The sequence below is a fragment of the Denticeps clupeoides genome, chromosome 4 (assembly GCF_900700375.1).
Source record: "Denticeps clupeoides chromosome 4, fDenClu1.1, whole genome shotgun sequence".
NCBI classification, from domain to species: Eukaryota; Metazoa; Chordata; class Actinopteri; order Clupeiformes; family Denticipitidae; genus Denticeps; species Denticeps clupeoides.
Window position 1 is genome coordinate 5,176,598 of NC_041710.1, and position 20,564 is coordinate 5,197,161.

A 20,564-nucleotide genomic window follows, 5' to 3' on the forward strand; every position below is an offset into this window, starting at 1 on the left:
AAGAGGGTGATGAATTTGCTCCGACCAGCAGAATTCGGCGTGAATTTGTTCTCCGGAGGGAGAGCGGTTACAATAATTTCCGACATTATGGGGCCAAGAAAGTGTTACGCAATCGAACGCGAGGCACAAAGAAATCGTCAAAAAAAAAAATAAACAAAAAAAGAAAGTATTTTATCTGCTGACAGATGCAGGACACACAGACAGAGAGGACGGGGACGGCGAGAAAGAGTGATACCAACAGGGCTTCAGGGGGACTTTTCAGATTTCACAATGCAATTCTTCCAACCCATGGCCTTGGATCACGGTTTAAAAGAGTGACAGAGTGCACAGGTCATGGTCGTGATGTGTGTGTGTGTGTGTGTGTGTGGGGGAATTTCTGACCGAGAGCGTATGAAAACGGCTCCTTTTCCTGCCGTTTGTTTTTGGGCAGCAGTGACAGGCGCGCTGCATTGTTTAAACCCCTCGGAGTTATTTTCGGCTCGTCTTCAGATTATGTTGCGGTGAGACACGCGGCGGGTTCCCCCTGAAAAAAACCCCAAAAAGTCGACACGAAATGTCCCGAACGCTGACCAGGAATGCAGCGGCTCCAACCTCTGGCGAACGCAGGCGGCCTAAACTGCGGGGCCGCCGACGAAGCGTTCCTACAGACTCCGCATTGTGGTCGGGGCTTTGGCCCGGAGCACCGGAGCTCAGCCGACCGTAATACGGCAGCTCTGAGAGAGTGAAGTGATTGTCACTTGTGATACACAGCAGCACAGCACACGGTGCACACAGTGAAATTTGTCCTCTGCATTTAACCCATCACCCTGAGTGAGCAGTGGGCAGCCATGACAGGCGCCCGGGGAGCAGTGTGTGGGGACGGTGCTTTGCTCAGTGGCACCTCAGTGGCACCTCGGCGGATCGGGATTCGAACCGGCAACCTTCTGATTGCGGGGCCGCTTCCTTAACCGCTAGGCCACCACGGACAGAGGCTGTCCGTCAGTACGGCACGGCGCAGCAGCACAGGCCAGGCAGCACTCCCGGCCTCTTCAAACACACTTGCGTCCGGGCTGTTGGAGTAAGAGGAGTTATTTTGAAACCTTCCACGAGGCGGGCGGCGAGTTACCTCCCCCTCTACTCTCTCTCTCTCTCTCTCTCTCTCTCTCTCTACGCCTCGCTCATGTTAGGTCCTGTCTGAAACCCCACCTCCTCCGTCTCGGCAGTGGATTCCTGGCCAGTGTTTAATTGGAGAGTGGCAGGGCTTTTGCAAGAGGGAACCGAATGCTCGCCCCACATGGGAAACTCGTCTGGAGACGCGCTGTCTCACGGGGGGAAAAAAATAAGAAATCTTTTTTTTTTTTTTACGAGCCTGGACTCACATTCCCAAGGAAAGGAGTGGATCTGTGGGAAGAGGGAGGCCTGGTGAGAGAGAAAGAATTCTTTTCATTCACTGCTGAGGGAAGACGGAAGAGAGAGAGGGAGAGACAGAGAGGTGGAGGAGGAAATGCGGGGAGGGGGGGGGGGAGTAAAGGACGTACGGGAACAGTGAGTGAAAAGCGGAGGAGCTGGGGTACGGCCGAGCAAGAGGGAGTCAGCGAGGAAGTGAGGGGGAGTGGTGGAGAGGTGAAAAGGGGCCCGTCGAAGGAGAGACGACCGAGGCAAGTAGAAAGCAGGAGAAGTTGAGAGCTGAGGCCAAGGAACGGAACGAGGAAAGCGGAGACAAGAGGCGGAGAGAGGAGGGGAACGCACGTTTAGAGAAGGAAGGTGAAGAAGGAAGGACAAGGAGAGCAGGCCATGTGAGCGGGACGGGGGGGGGAAGCCGCTGCCTGTTTCGTGAAAGTCGGACGCCGGACTCCCCCTGGCATGCACTCAGAGGGCGCAGGGCCGAGACGCCACCTCCGTCCCGGCGCTGGCTGTCGCCTCTGCCACCTCAATGGGCCCCGTCCCGCCCCGGACCTCCGGGGCTGGCCGGAAGGGGACGTAATGCAGCGGGAGAGGGGCCGAGGCGGACGCCACGTTCCGCTCGGGGACCTGCAGAGGAGGCAGGGTTTTATGGGGCCAAGGCGCTGCGCGGTGCCAGGAGGACACGTTCCAAGTTTCCCCTGGGAGGGGGATGCGTGCTGCTCTGCGGGACGGAATTGGCCGATGGACCAACCCATCCGAGGACACTGCACCCTGCACGCTGACGAGTGGGCCAGGGTGCCGCCGTGCTGCCCCCCTGAGCTGTGCACCTTCGGCGCCGCACACGGACCACCCCCCCCCCTGCCAGCGTTGGAGTTCACATGTCCTTCGGGACGCGCGGAAAAGCACTGCTGGGAATGTGTGAGGGAGAGATTCCAAATTGCCACACACCTCCCCAACCACAGCAGCTTGGACACATCTGGATATAATGACCATGTGCAGCACAGACCTCCGGCTCTGCTCGGCGGCGATGAACCAGTGTACGCATACCCAAAGTCCAACAGGCTGACTGCTCCAACAGAACTGGGCCGTAATGGTCAGGAGACAAATTCGTCCCGGAAGCCTTTCTTCACCACCGAGATTCCAGAGGTGTCCCGCAGGCCTGCGAACGCATTAAGGCTCCGAGCAGAGGGAGCACCGGGCCCTCCACGCCAAAATACAAAAAGCCCTGGGACAGTGAGAGAGCAGATTCGCAAGGTGGTCAGTGACCTGGAAGAGGTTCTTGGTGGTCTCAAACAGGTCCACCTAGAGATGAAGGAGGTAAGGATTTTGGTTTGGTTTGCAGCACTCTGAGGCATATGAGCAACAAAATCGAACCTAAATTCAAATTCTCCTTTGCTAAATATATTATGAAGGCAGAGGCTCTGGTGAACAAAAATGGAAATGGGAAAATGCAATTAGAATGCTCCTGATATCGTTATTCTCCCAAAATTGATTTGGGATTTGAGGCTGTTGTAAGAAAACCATGTTGTCCTCTTTTCTGCACAGCCACCATGACCACGGAACAATAACTGCTGAAATTAAAATCAGATTTAATCTCCACTGATGTGAAATTAATGGGGACAGACAGTATATACTGGAAGGAACCACAAAATGTACCACTGAGTGTTTTTAACCTTCGTTGTCTTTCCACAGGTTGTGGAACAGATTGATCTTTTGACTTCTAACATTGACCTTAGTGAAGAGGACCCAAAAAAAGACACTTCCCACAATCCCCAGCTGCAAAATGGTTCCTGTGATGTGGTGGTGTTCGGTAACAAGCCCAATGGAGATCTCAGTTCACACCAGAGGGGTGTGAATGGATACCCCACCCCCATGCAGCACACAAGGCCAAACTCTATCACCAACCAACCACCTGTCTCCGAACCAAACCGTGCCATCAAGCAGACCTTGAAGCACAGGAGTAACATGAACGGCAGCTGTCTGCCATCGCGACCCCCAAGGGAACGAGTCAAAGATGCCCAGAGTCACCGGAGGAGGGCAGATCCCATGTCCCCGAGCTCACACCGGCAGGCCGCACATCTGCCGAGCAAGAACCAAAAACCTCCGCCTTACCCCCATAACGGGCGCATCGAGCAGCTCTCTGGCTCCCTGCAGGCGGCCCCCAGCACCGGGGGGAGTAGGCAGCTGTCCACGGCTGTATGATGTTGGCAGCGGATCCTCAATAAGTGAACCCTGGTCACAGCTCCACATGTCCAGAGAGGTGACAGAGGAGTCTTGCTGGCTGAAAAATGTATGGTAAGTACGCAGAGGCACCATTGGTCCAGAGCAAAAGGAAAGCATTTTTTTTTCATATTTTCTGCTAAATATTTCTTTTATTAATCATTAATATATTTAATCATTAAATAACGAGCACAACAAATGGTTAATTATGGAGTGTAATTTAACAGATTTTCTATTCCATCCCAGGCATCATTAATTCAAGAATGTACATATATGGGTGGACATTCCATGGTACATTTTACAAGGCAGTTTTTAGAACAACAGAATAGTTTTAGAATACGTTCAAGAATACATTCTAAAAGAATTCAGAATACTCAATTATTATGTTTTCCAACACCGGATGTTCTAAATGCAGCGTTTTCTGAAAAGTGTGCAGCTATACTTCTCTCATGGTAGTAGCCTAGTGGGTAACACACTCGCCTATGAACCAGAAGTCCCAGGTTCAAATCCCACTTACTACCATTGTGTCCCTGAGCAAGACACTTAACCCTAAATTGCTCCAGGGAGACTGTCCCTGTAACTACTGATTGTAAGTCGCTCTGGATAAGGGCGTCTGATAAATGCTGTAAATGTAAATGTAAATGTCATACCCACCACTAATCTGTCAAAGTTCTTCAGAAGCTTAACATCCCTTTTGCCAAAACCTTTTCCAGAAAATATTGCTTGTTCTTTTAGAAACAAGTCAAAAATTCTTTTAAACCAATGAAAATCTGGTTGAGTAAGATCGAGTTTATCAGATTAGGAAGTAGCTGGAAGGCCATTTTTCTGACAGGGGACACAGAGAGCGGGTCACTGAGTCGAAAATCAATGGTTTGGTGTTTTTGGTCCAGTGTGAGGTGATGTTTGCGCTGAGAATGCTTACCAAAGAACAAAAGACATTTATTTATGCAGCAGGACATTGCATCACTTAAGTTCTCTACAGATATATCTACAGTATGTCGGGTCATGAGGAGCACAGATGTGTTGAGATGTCCGGTCTCGCTGCGGCGAACCCCTGAGTCCTCTTTAGATGTCTTTCCTATTAGTCAGTTGAAGGGAAGGGGATTGACCCATTTTCTCTGGATCCTGAACATATTGGATGGCCATTTGGGACAAATGTACCGTGGCGGAGAAGTAAGATGAAAGCCTTCTTCTGGACTTGTCACATGACTCACCTTCTTACTCGGAAGACGCTCATGGAGCACTGTGCTCTGGGCACAGTCGCGCTGTGGTCTGTGCACTGACTGTGATTCAGCAGGAGTTATTGGGTTTGTTCATCGTGTTTCCACGGCAGCTGGATCCCACAGTGCAGAGCAAGACCCTCTAGTGGAGGCTATGCAAAAGTGCCGTCTATTTTTCTGCCCAGCCGAACAGCTCAAGGTGGCTTTAATTTTAACCCTGTTGGGGGGACGCCAGGCGAACTCATATTGTATTTGTAACGGTCACACAATCATGAGTCGAAACGGGGAACTCACTTAGTTGGGAAAGAAAAACAGACCTAATGGAAAGCATGCATGTGGACAGCGGTGATCAAAAGGTTTTTGTGAATGCTGAAAACATTCACAGACACACACACACACACACACACACAAATAACACAGGACATGAGAGAAGTGCAATACCACTGGTTTCAGCAGGCTTGGTCAGAATTACGTGCCTGCCGTGCACGTTTTCCCCACACAAAATCCCTCAAAAGCAACACCACTCTGTGTCACACAGACATAAAAGGAGAACCAGAAGGACCGGTGGGCTTGTGGCAGAAAGTTGATCTGACCTCAGGGATCAGTCAGAGATATAAATGAAGCATAAATATCCCCATGATACGAGGAGCATGTAATGGTTATAAATAGGCCTCACAAAATGTTATTTATGTCTTATTCTATCTTTCATCCACTCCAATTTGAAATCTGTAAAGCCTTTATTTATCCTGCCTGTGGCTCACATTTTGGGCACAGTACAAATTATTGTTCAGTCCTAACAAATAATATAGATTTTTTTATTCATTACATTTATCACTTACAATCAGTAGCTACAGGGACAGTCCCCCCCTGGAGACACTCAGGGTTAAGTGTCTTGCTCAGGGACACGATGGTAGTGAGTGGGGTTTGAACCTGTGACCTTGTGGACTTTTTGTTTATAGGCTCCTACCACCCAGCGCCCATTTGTTTCTAACTAAGCCAAATAGTACATAAGTGGGGGGACAGTCCCTGTATCTACTGATGGTAAATTGCTCTGGAAAAGACGTCTGATAAATGCCGGTTCTTGTAAATGATCATTTTGGCTAAACCTTTGTTTTTTTAAACAGGGATCTTTTAACCACACGGAGAGTAAGAGAACGAGCAAGATGGCAACGACCACCTGCCTGCAGGGGGCGGCATTTCCAAAGGAAAACACCATGTGACAGGCTTCACCCAGGCTGGCCTCAGGGGACATTTACGGAGCACATAAACCATAGCCTGTTGTGACTGTGACGTCTTTTGGAACGATAAGGGCAGCTAAGCTGATACTTCCGTCCGTGAATGTGTGTAACACGTAGTGCGCAGTTCTGACTGGTCCGTCATCCTGCTGAGAAATGTAGTTAAAGTTCGGTGGACATCGGCTCTGATGTGTGACGGAACCAAAGACCTGAGTTTGGAGATGGACTGTCTTCCCGGCCTTGCAAGGTCTTCTTACAACCATCACAGCCTGGAGACTCCACTGCCTGCCAAAGCAAATATGAATGTGTCTTCAGATGATGCTTCAGAAAGCAAGTCAAGTTCCAAAGATCTGTGTGGATGTCGACTCATTTGCAATAATTTGCTGCTAAACGCGTTGAATTACTTTCTTTTTTTCCCAGGCGACTGTTCACCGAAACAGGAAGGGGGAGTTCTACACATCTGCAAAGCATAAAAGCGAAGGCTGGAAGACGTTCAAATAAAGTGATTTAGCAAAAGTGATGATCCTTAACATCTTCCAGCTGACATGTCTCCAGCATCCATGGAACACTGCTCCATGCTGTACAGTGTTGACAAACTGTTCTCTATGCATCATACAAAAGTGTATTATTTCAGGTTTTAAGCAGCTGTCATGTATGAAGGTGTTGCGGGTTTATAACTGGATCCTCATCACTGGAACACAGAAAAATGGGACCTCTGTAGACCTATTGTACAGTACAGGTCAGCAAAGGAGGTAGATGTATTTATAGATTTATCAAGCTGTATTTTTAATTAGTTTCACTTTTGTTTTAATAAGTGGAATGTGCAATTCTTTTCCCATTTGTCATTGCTTAATTTATAAGGATGGAGACTTTTCCACTTGTGCCAATTAAACTTTCATATAAAACATTTGTAACTTTTTTCATTTCCTGGCACAAACAAACAATATAGTGTGTGTGTGTGTGTGTGGGGGGGGGGGTATGGTGTCAGAGGTCACATGTAAGTTTAAAATTAAATTAAGTGTAATTGTTATTTTTATTATTATTACTTGTTAGTATACATTTATATGGCACAAACAAACAAAATAGTGTATGTATGTGTGTGTGTGAATATATGTATATGTGTGTGTGTATATATATATATTTACATTTACATATATATGTATGTATGTATGTATATATGTGTGTGTGTGTGTGTGTGTGTGTGTGTGAGTGTATATGGTGACAAAGGTCACATGTAAGTTTTAAATTAAATTAAGCGTAATTGTTATTGTTGTTGTTATTAACCGTTATTATACATTTATAAAGCCATGTCATGTTTAATGCCCTAAAGCAACTACTTTGGGCCACATACTGGTACTTTGCACAAAATGCTTGGTATTCGGTGACAGGGGGAATTAAAAAAAAAAACTTTTACGGTATTTTTTTGATTATTGGAATGTGCAGGGGGATTTTTTATATATATTTTTAAACGCATTTCCCCATCACAGTGCACAATAAATAAAGCCCACAAGCTAATTACAGCTGAAAATAAGTGAATAACTTGAGTCTCTGGAGGGATTTCAGGGCTCAGGGAGCAGCACGATTCTGCCTTATGGTAAATTTATGCCTTAATATGCACGCATCCGTGTCAACGTTTCTTACACTGGTCCGGGGTACAAACATGACTAGAGAGGACTGTCCTTAAGTCTTGTTTTCATTTCTCGAGTATTGGTCAAAATCGGAAAAACTTTAATGGAGAAATAAGGCATGAGAAATTAACGTTTTAACACCAATAAATGTTTGGTGTCAATTTTGAATACAAGTACACATAAATAAGAACAGTTGCCCCCACGCAGCAAGACCCGTCATTCTTTTAGGCCTGCGCTGACAGTGTCTGCACCTCTGTTTATTTAAGTCTTGTCTGAGATATTCCCCACTCCTCTCACAGGGGCCCATGCCGTCTGAAGGCCGAGGGGCCTTCAGATCTCATCCAGCCTGTCTATGCACCCCTCACCCCACTCACCTCACCTACGTGACTTTGGATCACAGCGGCGCTGTGCCAGAAGGTCGCGCATCGAAGAGAGATGTCCTGCAGTGTTCTTGCAGTGTCCCTGACTTTGGGAATACCTGATTGCAGAGAGAAGGCAGCTGAAAGGTCCGAGTAGCTGAGGCTCAGATCAGGTGTACTTCAGCCATGGGGGTCATGCTGTCCAGAGAGCCTGTGTGCAGAGTATTCTGACAGAAACAATGAGCACATAATAGTAGATGTTTCTGACATGGAGCGGCGTGATGTGGTTTGAAGGCAAGGACCCCATTGGTTTACTTACAACAATGACACATCAGACAGGACAATGTGCAAGTACATAAGAAGATATAATGACCCAGCGTGGACTAGACAACTGGCTTACATTTATACGCGTACATCAGGAATTCGGGATCACAGTGGTGCAGTGAGGCCTAGCGGTTGAGGAAGCAGCCCCGTAATCATAATGTTTCCGGTTCGAATCCTGACCCGCCAAGGTGCCACTTAGGTGCCACTGAGGTGCCACTGAGTAAAGCACCGTCCCCACACACTGCAGTGTTTCACGATGACAATCGCTTCCCTTTCTCAACATTAACACTGGAAAATCCAGACTGGACCAGCACATGGTCAGAACTGTAACAGTTTCTTTAGATAACATTTTAGAATTAGATAAAGATTTAGAAAACTTTTAGAAAAATAAAAATCGCACTGATTTCCACCATCCTTAGGTACAACGTGAACACAATGGGTACGATGAACAAGGATATGGCATAGCTAAAGCCTCTCTTCAATTTAAATGGTACAATTTGAAATGATTGGAGTCTGTTGGATTTTAAAAATGATCTCGAGCCTCCATCGAAGTAGAAAAAATAAGGTAGCGCACAGAAGTGAGAAATGTGTGTTCTGCTGACCTAGCGATGGCCTAGCAGTTGAGACAGGAAGGTTGCATCCACCGACTAGCAAGGAGCCAGCGAGGTACGTGTGTGAAAGGTCCCCACACACTGCAGCGACGATGGTCAATCAATCATCAGGGTTTTTTTTTGTCACCCCAAAGTATCACTGTCGGACTTAAAATGGACATGGGCTACTTTGGACCCTGAACATTGTCTTTAAACACAATTTCCCACTTGGCAAACTGAAATACATTGAGGTCCATGAATGCTGAAACGTACGCTCGTCTCTCAGCTTTTTTTTTTTTTTTTTTTTAGGAAAACCTCTGCAAGACAATGCTAAACTGCATGCTGCATCTACTACAACAGCGAGACAACCTAGTAGAAGAGGCCAAGTGCTAAACTTTTCACCGTCTGAAAACATCTGGCGCACCGTGAAAGAAAAATATACGAGGAAGAATCCTAAATCAGAGAAGAATGGGACGACATTCCTCTCCCAAAACTCCCGCAACTGCTCTCCTCAGGTCCAAGACGTTCACAGGCCCTGTCACAAACTTATTGAGAATAAAATATGGGGTTTTGAGATTTGCTAATTGATGATGGAAGAGGGGGTTTCAAAAAGCATCAAGAATTCAGTATGGTACAGTCTAATTCTATTCAATGTCGCCGAACACTTAACAACAAGTTGTTTATTTTATTAGACTTTATGCCTCCAGTCGGGCTGTAAACGCGTTCACATTTCCCTCTGCCCTCCTGTGTAACACGCATAAAACATAACGACTAAACAGGAAACTGTGTAAACTGGGAAGGACCGTAATGAACCGTAATGAAATTAATCAAGAGGCGCCCGTAACGGCGTTCCGAACAGACGAATACAGTGGTGTTGGTAGGGGCGGAACAGTGGTCGTACTGTACCGAGTGAGCTCAGAGACGCCCCAGACATTTACAGCAAGGGTGGAATAAGAAACAAACCCAGTGACCTCCACCCTCTCGACTTTTTCGTCTGCCGTCCATTTAGCATCAAAAGCGCTTGTTCAGATTTCGGCTGACCCCGAAATGGTATTTCAGACGAAGGCAGGACCAGAAACAACACAGAACCTTCAAGAAGGCCTGTCTTCACAACATATACGTATGCTCCACTCATCCAAAGATGACAAAAGCGGGTCGTGCATGCTTACATACGCACGCACCAGCAACAGCTTCCAAGAACACATTTCTTTCTCATTTAAGTCTATTTTCCTGCCATACCCGCCCTCTCACTATTATTTTGTGCAAAACCTGTGTACCAGAGTAAATACAGCGTAAGAAACGTAACTTACTCATAGATAGTTGTGTTCACCTAGTAAATGTCATTTGACAGAAACGACTTATCTCTTGCTCTCTCTTTCTCACATTTATAAACACACGTAGCGTTTTCATCAATGAGATATTGAAAAAAATATCTTGGTCAACAAACAAGATGAGACATAAATGCAGACAAGACGAGACAATTTCCTTTTGTTTAGTCGCATAATAATAATTATGCTGTATTTCTGTTTTCTGTATCTCCCATTTGATCCCGAGTCACTTCCTCAATTCCCGAGATGGTCTGTCAGTGCTCAGTCCGTACCACTTGCCCGATAGGTTCCATGCATGTGCAACGGTTAGGGTCAGGTTTAGGGGTAGGGTTAGGTTTAGGCCGCAACACGGTGGCTTTCGGAGTACGCATGCGCACTGGAACTGATCGGGCAAGTTGTACGGATTGAATGGTACTGACAATGGGTCATACAAACAGAAATATACACTAGATGTCAATTGCGGCGGCATATTTGGACGAGGTTCCAAGCTCATTCAAACACTGTTCTCTGACGGTACAAGAGAAGATGCCGGACTTTTGGCTTTAAGAAGGGCAAATGAAAAATCAATGTGTAAAATTTCAGAAGAAAGATTTTATTTTATCATTTTATACGTTACAAAATGTTGTGATCGACAAATAACGTTATTCATATTACAGACAAAAGCATCCTTCCCATCCCCACCCCAGCTTTTGTTCTGACACGTGTATGTATTGTATAGCTGGTTCGTTGTCCATTGATCTTTTTCCAAAGTTATATTATGGTTACAGCTACCCCCACTACACAGAAAAGACACAGCTTCTGTTCTGACACCTGTACATATTGCAGCTCATTGTCTATAGTTCTTGACAAATCTACACAAAATGCCTCTGTGTATGGACCTGCCCTGTCTATAGTCATTTTTTCAAATAAGCAGGTAAATGGATGTTCAGCTTTCATATTAAATATAAAAAATGTAGTAGGAGTGTAGTTTCAGTTAATTTGGAATGAAAAAATACCTATATGCACATTACATTATGCTATGTCTTAAAAAAATGCTTCTCTCTCAATTGTTTCACCTTGCGGACGTATATACTTCTGACATTTGAAACGGACGAAGACAATAAAAATTGCTTCTCAAATTTTCCGGAATATGGTCCTTTAATTCTGTATGCCACTTTTGTCCTGATAGACATTCATTCATTTAAAAGGAGTTCCAAGTCCCAAGATGGTGTCTCTATTGATGGATTTGATCCCTGATCCTTTAGTCAATGCAAAATCTAGCGTTTATATCTATGGGTTACATATGGATTGTTAGCAGGGGGCTGGGAGAAAAAGACAAAACGACCTTTGAACCCACTTTCCTTACAGTGAAGTGGAAAAATAATAGAATGTGTGGTTGAAAATCACGGGGAGGAATGTGGTCACTATAATGAATGTAGAGTATTATAGAGGTAACAACAACAGAATAATAAGATAACCTTTTTTTTAATTGTGAAATGGGTTTGATTAAAATATATATTTTTTGTCTTCCAGGTACTATATTGTTAGGGTTAAATAGAATTCTATTACTAAAAACAGAAATAAAATACCAAATACTAAAACTAGACAAAAAATAGTCATAGATAATTCTGTGATTAAAACAAGACTAAAATGCTCAGACTTGTCAAGTGAAACTTGATGCAAAGGCTAGACTAAAAGTAAAATTACTACAGGCCACCAAAAAAAAACTGGGATGTACACACAAAAATTTGACCCCTGGAAATCATCCTATGGTGGTAGAATTAAGGGAACACCAGACCTGTCCTCGTTATTCCAAATATCCCTGTAATGTCAGGGTATACTCAATCCAAATCCAGCACTCACACACACACTATTTTAAAAAGAAGGCTTGCTTCTGCAAGGGAATAGAATTTAATGGCAGCACTTTAATTCTCAGCTGTACGGTTTCACCCAGGGACTGTTTTCCAGAATGTCTGTTTTGTCTTAAATTCAAATTAGCAGTGATTTTGAACGCCCTTCTCACCGAAACAAATACCCACAGTGCACGTCCAGTACTTCTGGCTGTGCCGACTCATATTTCAGAGCGACTGATGTCATTCTCACACACACACACAAAATATTGTCAACAGTGGAAGACACGTAAGTCCTCAGAGTGGCCAAGGGATAAACACGTCACTAAGTGCAGTGGCAAACATACAGGAAATGTCCTTTTGCACTGAAAGTCTGAAAAGCTCTCTCTACCGGAAAAAACACAATTTTTTTAATTAAATAGAAAAAGATATGTCATAAAATAAACATAATCTTAAAAAGCTTCGGTTTGACAAAAATCCATCAAAACAAAAACAAAAATCTGTGATAAAAAGCACTCGTCCAGTATCAAAATAAAGAGTTAAGCATTTGGAGAGCATCTGTCCCAAGAGAAAATGTCAAGCCTGACACAAATTGAAATAAAGTGAAAGTGATTGCTGTTGTCATTGTGATACACTGCAGAGCACACGGTGCACACAACGCTGTGTGTCCTCTGCTTTTTTACCCATCACCCTTAGCAGTGGGCAGCCTTGAAAGTGGCACCTTGGCGGTTCAGGGTTTGAACCCACAACCCTTCGGTCATGAGTTCGCTTCCTTACTGGACTAGACTAGCACTGCCAAATTAGACAACAAAAAGCGTAGGCACAGAAGGAGCAACCGTAACACAGTAGCGCAGTAATGTTTTCCTAAAAGAGACATTATTTCGGTGTAAATATGCTTTAATGCATGAGTGAATTACAGGAATAAGCGACCGGCCATATTCAGCCCATATTCTCTGTTGATTTTCCTCTGTATATATAACATGCCTCAGGAGGTGTCTGCTGGCTGCGAGGGTAGGCGATGCCAGGTGGCCCCGAGTCTGTGTTTTATAGCTGAACCCAGTCGTAGGCCTGACGCTTGCGCGCTGACTCAGGAGCTGTGGAATTTCTCCGGCCTGTGCTTAAAGACGCCGGCCAGGGTTACTTGTGCTTCTGCACGTTTCAGCTCAGCAGGCAGCTCGCCGTCTTTTTGGAACGGTACCTCTCAGACGGTCCCACGGACCAGTGACCAGCATTTTAAAAAGCTGGAGGTCATAAAATATGATACAAACCCGACCTCTTTCACTTTTGGGAAGAATGGCCTTCCATGTTATTCCCAACAGTTGTACAGCTGCCTAAAGAGAGTGACCCCGGAATGAGTGTCCCTATAAGGCCACCATTTCTCGTCCCTCCTGGACATTCTTAAGGAAGGTGACAGCCTGATCCAGATGCCTAGAAGGGGCTCAACCAGTACGCTGCACCAGCTGAACAAACAGTCATTCCACTTCTCTCCAACATGACATGTTGGAGGTGACAGCACCATTCAAAAAGGCAAGTTGTTCCCTCCCAGACGCATCCCTCCTTTTCAAAGTGTCTTTAAAGGCTCTGTTCTCTCCCCCCCCCCATCCCCGGCACCCAGAAATGACTTATTTCTATTGACCACCCGCAAGGATGAGTTTTTTTGGTAAATAGCTCTCGAGACATCTGCTGCGATTGTCGCTCAGGGTAAATATTAGACTGGAATTCCGAGACAGACAAGAATGGGGCTGAGCGAAGAGGAAGGGCTTTTTCCAGACACCTAAAATAACACTGAGAATCTGTTCTGGCCGGGGTGCGCGACGGTGGGGCCCAGTGTAAACTGTTTGGATTTATGTTCGGCCCTCGTTTTCGCTTCTCATCAGCTGCTGTGCTCGGCCGTTCGTCTCCCCCGGAATTGGCCCGTATTCCTACCGGCCATCTTATTTTAAGGATAATTGGCTGACATTTTATTGCATTTATTTGGTTCAGCACCGGAGTGGACTGATTCCAGCATATTGTAAAAAAATATTGTAAAAAAAAAAAACCCAATGTGCTCCAGTTACGCAGGTGCACAAAGACTCCCTCTCTGCCTCGTTCCACAAGCGGATGTGTTTCCTGCAGACGGTGCCACCGAGATGGGGAGAAGGGACTCATTCATGTCGGCTCGCCGGCGGACACGCCGGCTTCGTTTCACATCCCCGCCGCTCCTCTTTTCTCAGAGCCGCGTTAGCAAACACGGCCCTGGCTCCGTGCTGCGTCTGACAGGCTGCTGAGGCCAGACGGAGGCCGATGCGCACCAGCCCGGGCCCCACGCTCTACGGAACGGGAGCCAAGGAGCACCTCTGCTGCATGATGGAGGGCGGACAGGCCGACGGGCCGCCAGGTCATGGGGTCGAACCCTTTTCCTTTCGTAAAATTTCGGCCAGCTAATCAGGCTGTGTCCTGATGGACATCGTAGGAGCTGTGCAGAGACGAGATTTAAATAAGTGCTCGGAAGTGGTTATGTAATTGTGAGAACTGTGAATGCTCCTGTCCCGAACGTGCACATTGTTTAATTATGTAAGCGCTAATAGCCTTTTATGTAACCAGAAGATGAAAATCTGGCACTATAAAGAGGATTCCAACACCGTACAGAAATATGAAGCCTGTTCTGTTTGCAGACTGACAATTTATCACTTTAAAACATGGAGCAGCCAATAAGCACGTAATTGAAGAAATACACACTTGTTTTTATCAAAGTTTATTGTCATAAAATGGGAAAAGCAAGCAATAATGCAACAGAATTTCATAGATGATGACTGATTTCAGCGACGCTATTTCTATTCAATGGAATCTTAGTTCAAATTGTAGCACTTATAGCAATATCCATATTACTGATACGGACACCGAGTGGTTACATTCATTCAATCCAAAAGTATTCTGTCAAGCACTGGGCATATCAGGGTTAACATTCAAGCAACAATATACATAAAACAGTCTTCAGATAAATTAAGCGTTCAGTTCAGTTCTCAAATTAAACGATAAATAAATACAAACGTGTTTTAAACAATTATTGGCTATAAACATATCACAAAAGCTCATTCCCCCTGTAATGTTAGCTAATGACAATATTAGCTAAATGCCTTCCTATAAAAGCAATTCGTGTTCTCATTCGTTTAAATGTTCTAGTTGATCCTAGCAGTAGGTATAAAAGTCTTAATTATTCCAACGGTGCCTTAAAATTGGCACTTTGTGGGCAGAGGTGAACCCTCCCGAGTAAAGCAGGATCTTTAATAAGATTACATAACACAGCAGCGTGGCAGAAATCAAGTTTCTGTTCATCCCCTGCGGAGACAGAACGGAATCGTCAGACAAGTCACCGGCGAAAGCGCGTGGGCGCTTTTTTTATGTACAAGTCAGCACTTTTGCGCGCCTTACCTGGTTATCCGACAGTTTCGTGTTTGGACGTGAGAGCCTGTATATATAATATCGCACCTCACCACGTTGTTGGAAAAATCTGACTCCTGCACTAGAAAATTGGGGTTGACTGTGACCTACAAACAAAGAGCACGTGTGAGGTCTCCCGTTCCGCCGGGCGGCCCACATGGTTTATACTGGGCTCTTTTGTCGGGCCGAGCTCACGTCAGGCCGTGTTACCTTCAGCACGTAGCTTCCTGGGGCAACGTCAGTGATGTCGATCCACTGGCAGTCGATGTTGGCAGCGTAGGTGTCGAAGCAGCCGGGACTCAACCCCTGAGACGAGACCCGCAGGCAGGGGCGTGAGTTCCAAACGCGGCAGAGGAGCATGCCCCGTGCGCTCGAGGCTGTTTTACCTGGGTGTGAGTTGTGCAGGCGTAGCGGCGACGGAATCCTGGGTCGCAGCCGGTGTCCTCCAAACAGAAGCTGGCTTTGTGGCCCTCGGCGACTTTTCGGCCGGTGGTGCCGTCCAGGAGGTCGTAGTTGCTGAAGGCGTCCATGCTGTGGTAGTGCCTGCAGTGTGAGAGGAAATGGAGCATCTGAAGTTACCATCACCTCTTTGAACCTCTCCTGTACGGCACGTGCAAGAGCATGGGTCGCCAGCCCTGGCCCTTAGACCTTTCCACGTTCCAGATCTTGGTTCTTATATCAACACCCTACTTGCCAGCTACACTCCCGCATGCCCTCTCAGATCTGGAAATGAAATGAGACTAAAAATTCCCTCTTCACGGGGTCTCCGATCCCAATCAACTCTGCTCTCCTTTGTTGTCCCTGGCTGGTGGGACAACTTGCCCGGCTCCATTCGACTAGCCGAGACTACCACCACCTTCAAGAAGCAGTTGAAAACCCGCTTATTCAAAAAGTATTTCAGACACTTAACACTTACACACGCACATGCACACACACTGCACAAAAATCAAAAAATCTAAATTCGTCTAGCACTTAACAATTGCCCAGCATGTTCTATTCCTGACAAGTTCGGCCTTATCTGGGCTCTTAGTTTTTGTTAACTCAAAATCTATAGAAACCGAATGAGAATTGCTGGTGTCTTCCTCCTGTAAGTCGCTTTGGATAAAAGCATCTACCAAGTAAAGTAAAGTAAAGTAAAGTAAGGTGATAACGAGTACAGAAGTTGAATCAGGTGTGTTAAATGAAGGTAACCACAACAATGTTCCGGACAAGTGACCTCCAGGACCAGGGTGGGCGACCCCCTGCGCTAGACGGACTGAGGGCCATCAGCGTCACTCACTGATGACAGCTGTGCCACTCCCACTGGTGTCTGGGCTTCACCGGCAGGAAATCTGCAGTTCCTTGGTTCCTCACTCTTTGAGGAAATCGCAGCAGGACCCTGTAATCGATGTCCCTCACGCCCAGTCTATACGCAGACCTGCGGAGAAGCATGAAAAGAAAAGCATGAAACGTGACAGGATCCTTATTTGACCTTCCATGGTCTACCACCTCTCTAGATGTTCTATGAAAACGTAGAGCTCATCGCCTTTTCCCCCGGAGTACAGGAGACACAAAGACTTTTCCTTGCACTTTGGATTGCTTCCTAAATATACAGTACAGGCCAAAAGTTTGGACACACCTTCTCATTCAATGTGTTTTCTTTATTTTCAGGACCATTTACGTTGGTAGATTCACACAGAAGACATCAAAACTATGAATGAACATATGTGGAGTTATGTACTTAACAAAAAGTGGAGACCTGGTCTCCACAGTCACCGGAACCTAATCGAGATGGTTTGGGGTGAGCTGGACCGCAGAGTGAAGGCAAAGGGGCCAACAAGTGCTAAACACCTCTGGGAACTCCTTCAAGACTGTTGGAGAACATTGCCAAGAGTGTGCAAAGCAGTAATCAGAGCAAAGAAACTAGAATATAACACATGTTTTCAGTTATTTTTTGTTAAGTACATAACTCCACATGTGTTCATTCATAGTGTTGATGCCTTCAGTGAGAATCTACCAACGTAAATGGTCACGAAAATAAAGAAAACACATTGAATGAGAAGGTGTGTCCAAACTGTTGGCCTGTACTGTATATATTTATGTACGTAAAAAGCAGATCTCACCGGGATAGACAGTTTTCCTCTGCGGCGCAGCGTAGTGCGTACATCTGCACACGCTGCACGTAAGTGCCCATCTGAATGGAATATGGGTCTGGCACAAGGTCTGGAAGACCTGCACAAAAAAATAGGCTGCACATTTTTTAACAACATAATAAATATAAATATACATGAATATAATAGCTACGTAATAAAGCTGCAGCTACTGTTTCTCCACTCGTTTTCAGAATTACCGTTGCCAACAGGGTAAAAGCTTCCGTCAATCAACTCGAATGAGGTTGTGGGTGTTCTTAACTGGTCGCCTTTTTATCACGGGCGTTGGTTGCGTGGGCTCGCCGTGCACTCACCGTTGTGGAAGTACCTGGTGCCGTAGCCCGGACCAGGAGGGCGGCGCGTCCTGGCGCCGGCTCGGCCGCTGGACGGGTAGATGTTGTAGAAGACCGCGTTCCGGTGGTTCTTGAACGGGTTCCGCGGGTCGTCCATGGCCATGCTGTCCGAGGTGGCTGCCGCCAGCGTGGGGAGCGCCGCGGTTTCGCTCCCGGACTCCGGGCCGGCCGCCTCGTTGTCCGCGCCGCGTCTGGGGACCCCGCTGGCGGGCGACTCGGGGGCGCTGGAGTTGGCTCCGTGGCGCTGCGCCCCCGGGGGTCCGGGGAGCGCGGCGCCCGCGACATAGTTCATGTGCAGGCCGGCTTGTCGCCCCGCGTTCGGACCGGGCGAGCCGACGCGGGCTCCGGGCTCCCCTCTGGTGCTCAGGTAAACCCGGGACTGCGCCCTCGCCTGCGCGGGTGGGTGGTACTCGGAGCCGGTGCTCAGTAAGCTGTGCACCCGGCCGTTGTTCTCCCACTGGAGCCTCTGCCTCCACGGACCGGCGGGACCGCGTACCTGACGCTGTCCGGCGGCGAAGGACGCGAGAAGCAGCAGGACCACGAACCTCGCCATGCTGCGCAAGCCGACGCGCAGAGGACCATTCACTGGGGCATCATACATGGGACATTCTACAAAACCAGAACGCATTTATCACATTAGTCCGTTCCCACAGCCCGAGCCGGCCCTGGCAGATGGGGGGAAAGGGCGCGTCCGGCACCGTGCGTAAATTTATCCGATGGAGAGTTTACTTACGCATGCGCAAAAAGCGCTTAACGTGGGTCTGAGACCCAAAACGGCCTGCATTCCCACAGCACTGATGCAAGAAGTCTTTTCAAAATGGTTCCCTAGTGCGCCAATAAGAACCAATATAAATATTATATGATTAAATTAATCATGAAGTGTAAATGAAACCACTTGCCACTTTCACCTTTTAATCATGATTATTTGTGTGTTTTACAACTTCAGACAGTCCCTTCCTGAACATTTTCAGAGTTACTGTTGGGAACATGAAAAATATTAAATTACATTCACCACTGCCTAAAAGATATGAAAAGATCTTATGCTAAGCATCGAGCTGGATTGCACTCTTCACTGTAATGCATTAATTTATACATTGCTTAATTACCCAGCTATCTTATATCTTACTATGTTACATTTTATGGTCCTGCCTGTGCTTTTTTTTTTTTTTTTTAACAGTCTTGATGAACTTGTGCCTAATTCCGAAACGTGCAGGAAATGGTCCACAAGGTGCCGCTGTAGGTCAGCAGCGCCTCCCCTGTCCAACGTTGCCACCGTCCTTTCTCCTGTACAGTGGAGCGAGGTGTTATGTTCTGATGGCCAGGTCTTTACTTGTGTTTTTCTTTCTAGAAGTATAATTATTTCGATGGCACTAGGGCTGCATCTGTCGAATTTTTTTCTATTCGAGCACTCGGGTTAAATCATATTAAAATGCCTCTTCAACGAGCAAGCAATTGGCTTTTATTCATTACAGGTTTTTAATTCAAACTCAACACTTTTTCCTGTGAAAAATTTAAGTACATGAAAAAATAATGAAACAAACATAATGCCCGACTTGTCATTTAGTTTTATTTGACAAAAAAAGAAAAAGTGGTGCACAGCCCTTTATCTGCCTATGAGGTACAAAATAGTAAAAAGAAAATACAACTAAACCAAATACAACTATGGCTAATAATCCAACTGTGTGAAATGGTGTAGGTGGGAGTGAAAACCATGGACAGCGGGCGCATGTCTGTGATGAGCACGTTCGAAATGCTTTTGGTAAAAAATGTCAGCTTACTCCACAGTGCATGAATGACCTCATTGACCTCATGACCTCAAACTAAGAGCCCTGATAAGGCTCAAACTTGTCAGTGAAGAGCATGCTCAGAGATTGTTAGGTGCTAGACGAAGAAAAATTCTAATGTATTTATACATTTTTGTATTGTTTGTGCAATACCTCATGTGCTGTGCCGCTGTGATTTACTGTGGGAAAGAGAAAAAAACGTTGATTTGTACAACAAATGCTTTAAACTCACCCAAAAGTTCATATATATATATATATATGCTAACGTATGTAGATTGGTCCAACTATTAAAACTCTGAATGTGCTTCAGTTAAAACAGTCCGCGTAAAACGAGGATTCTACAAAGCGATAATAGATGAGCTTTGAAGCCTCGAGGCAAAGAATTCACCTCGAATTGTTTTTTTTATAATGGAATCAATCAAAAGTGTTTGTAGGGACCTCGGATTCAGGGCTGTCCTATCCCGTTTGGTGCCCTGGGTGAACCCCCCCCCCCCCCCAGACATAAAACATATTATGATTTTTATATTAACAAACTTTGATGTAGAACCTGTGGTCGAAACCAGACTGAATTTAAACTGATCGGTGGTCGTGCGATCATGATGCCAGGGCGGCAACGAGGTGGGGGCGCCCAACCGCCCATGGTGCAGACAGCAAAAACCTTTCTCGTATTTATGACAGTACGTGTTTACCCCCCCAGCCGCTAGTGGGCGCCACTGACACAGACACATTTCTTTTACCGTTTTCATCCTGCCGCCTGCATAT

At 46.1% G+C, this 20,564-nt stretch overlaps 2 protein-coding genes across 2 annotated transcripts; one reads left to right on the plus strand and one right to left on the minus strand.

Annotated features, from left to right (window-relative positions):
• The first annotated feature begins 1,492 nt into the window (after nucleotides 1–1,492).
• Nucleotides 1,493–6,965, plus strand: LOC114788611 (uncharacterized). The gene is made up of 3 exons (XM_028977339.1): nucleotides 1,493–2,700; nucleotides 3,076–3,678; nucleotides 5,948–6,965. Exons 1-2 carry the CDS (start codon nucleotides 1,843–1,845, stop codon nucleotides 3,583–3,585), a joined length of 1,368 nt encoding a protein of 455 aa, XP_028833172.1. The 5' UTR covers nucleotides 1,493–1,842; the 3' UTR covers nucleotides 3,586–3,678; nucleotides 5,948–6,965.
• A 7,994-nt stretch (nucleotides 6,966–14,959) lies between these two features.
• On the minus strand, nucleotides 14,960–18,684 carry loxl5b (lysyl oxidase-like 5b). The gene is made up of 7 exons (XM_028977488.1): nucleotides 17,980–18,684; nucleotides 17,639–17,747; nucleotides 16,816–16,953; nucleotides 15,923–16,079; nucleotides 15,747–15,842; nucleotides 15,528–15,643; nucleotides 14,960–15,434 (listed from the first exon to the last, which is right to left on the minus strand). The coding sequence occupies exons 1-7, from the start codon at nucleotides 18,644–18,646 to the stop codon at nucleotides 15,428–15,430; spliced, it is 1,290 nt and encodes a 429-aa protein (XP_028833321.1). The 5' UTR covers nucleotides 18,647–18,684; the 3' UTR covers nucleotides 14,960–15,427.
• Nucleotides 18,685–20,564: the final 1,880 nt, after the last annotated feature.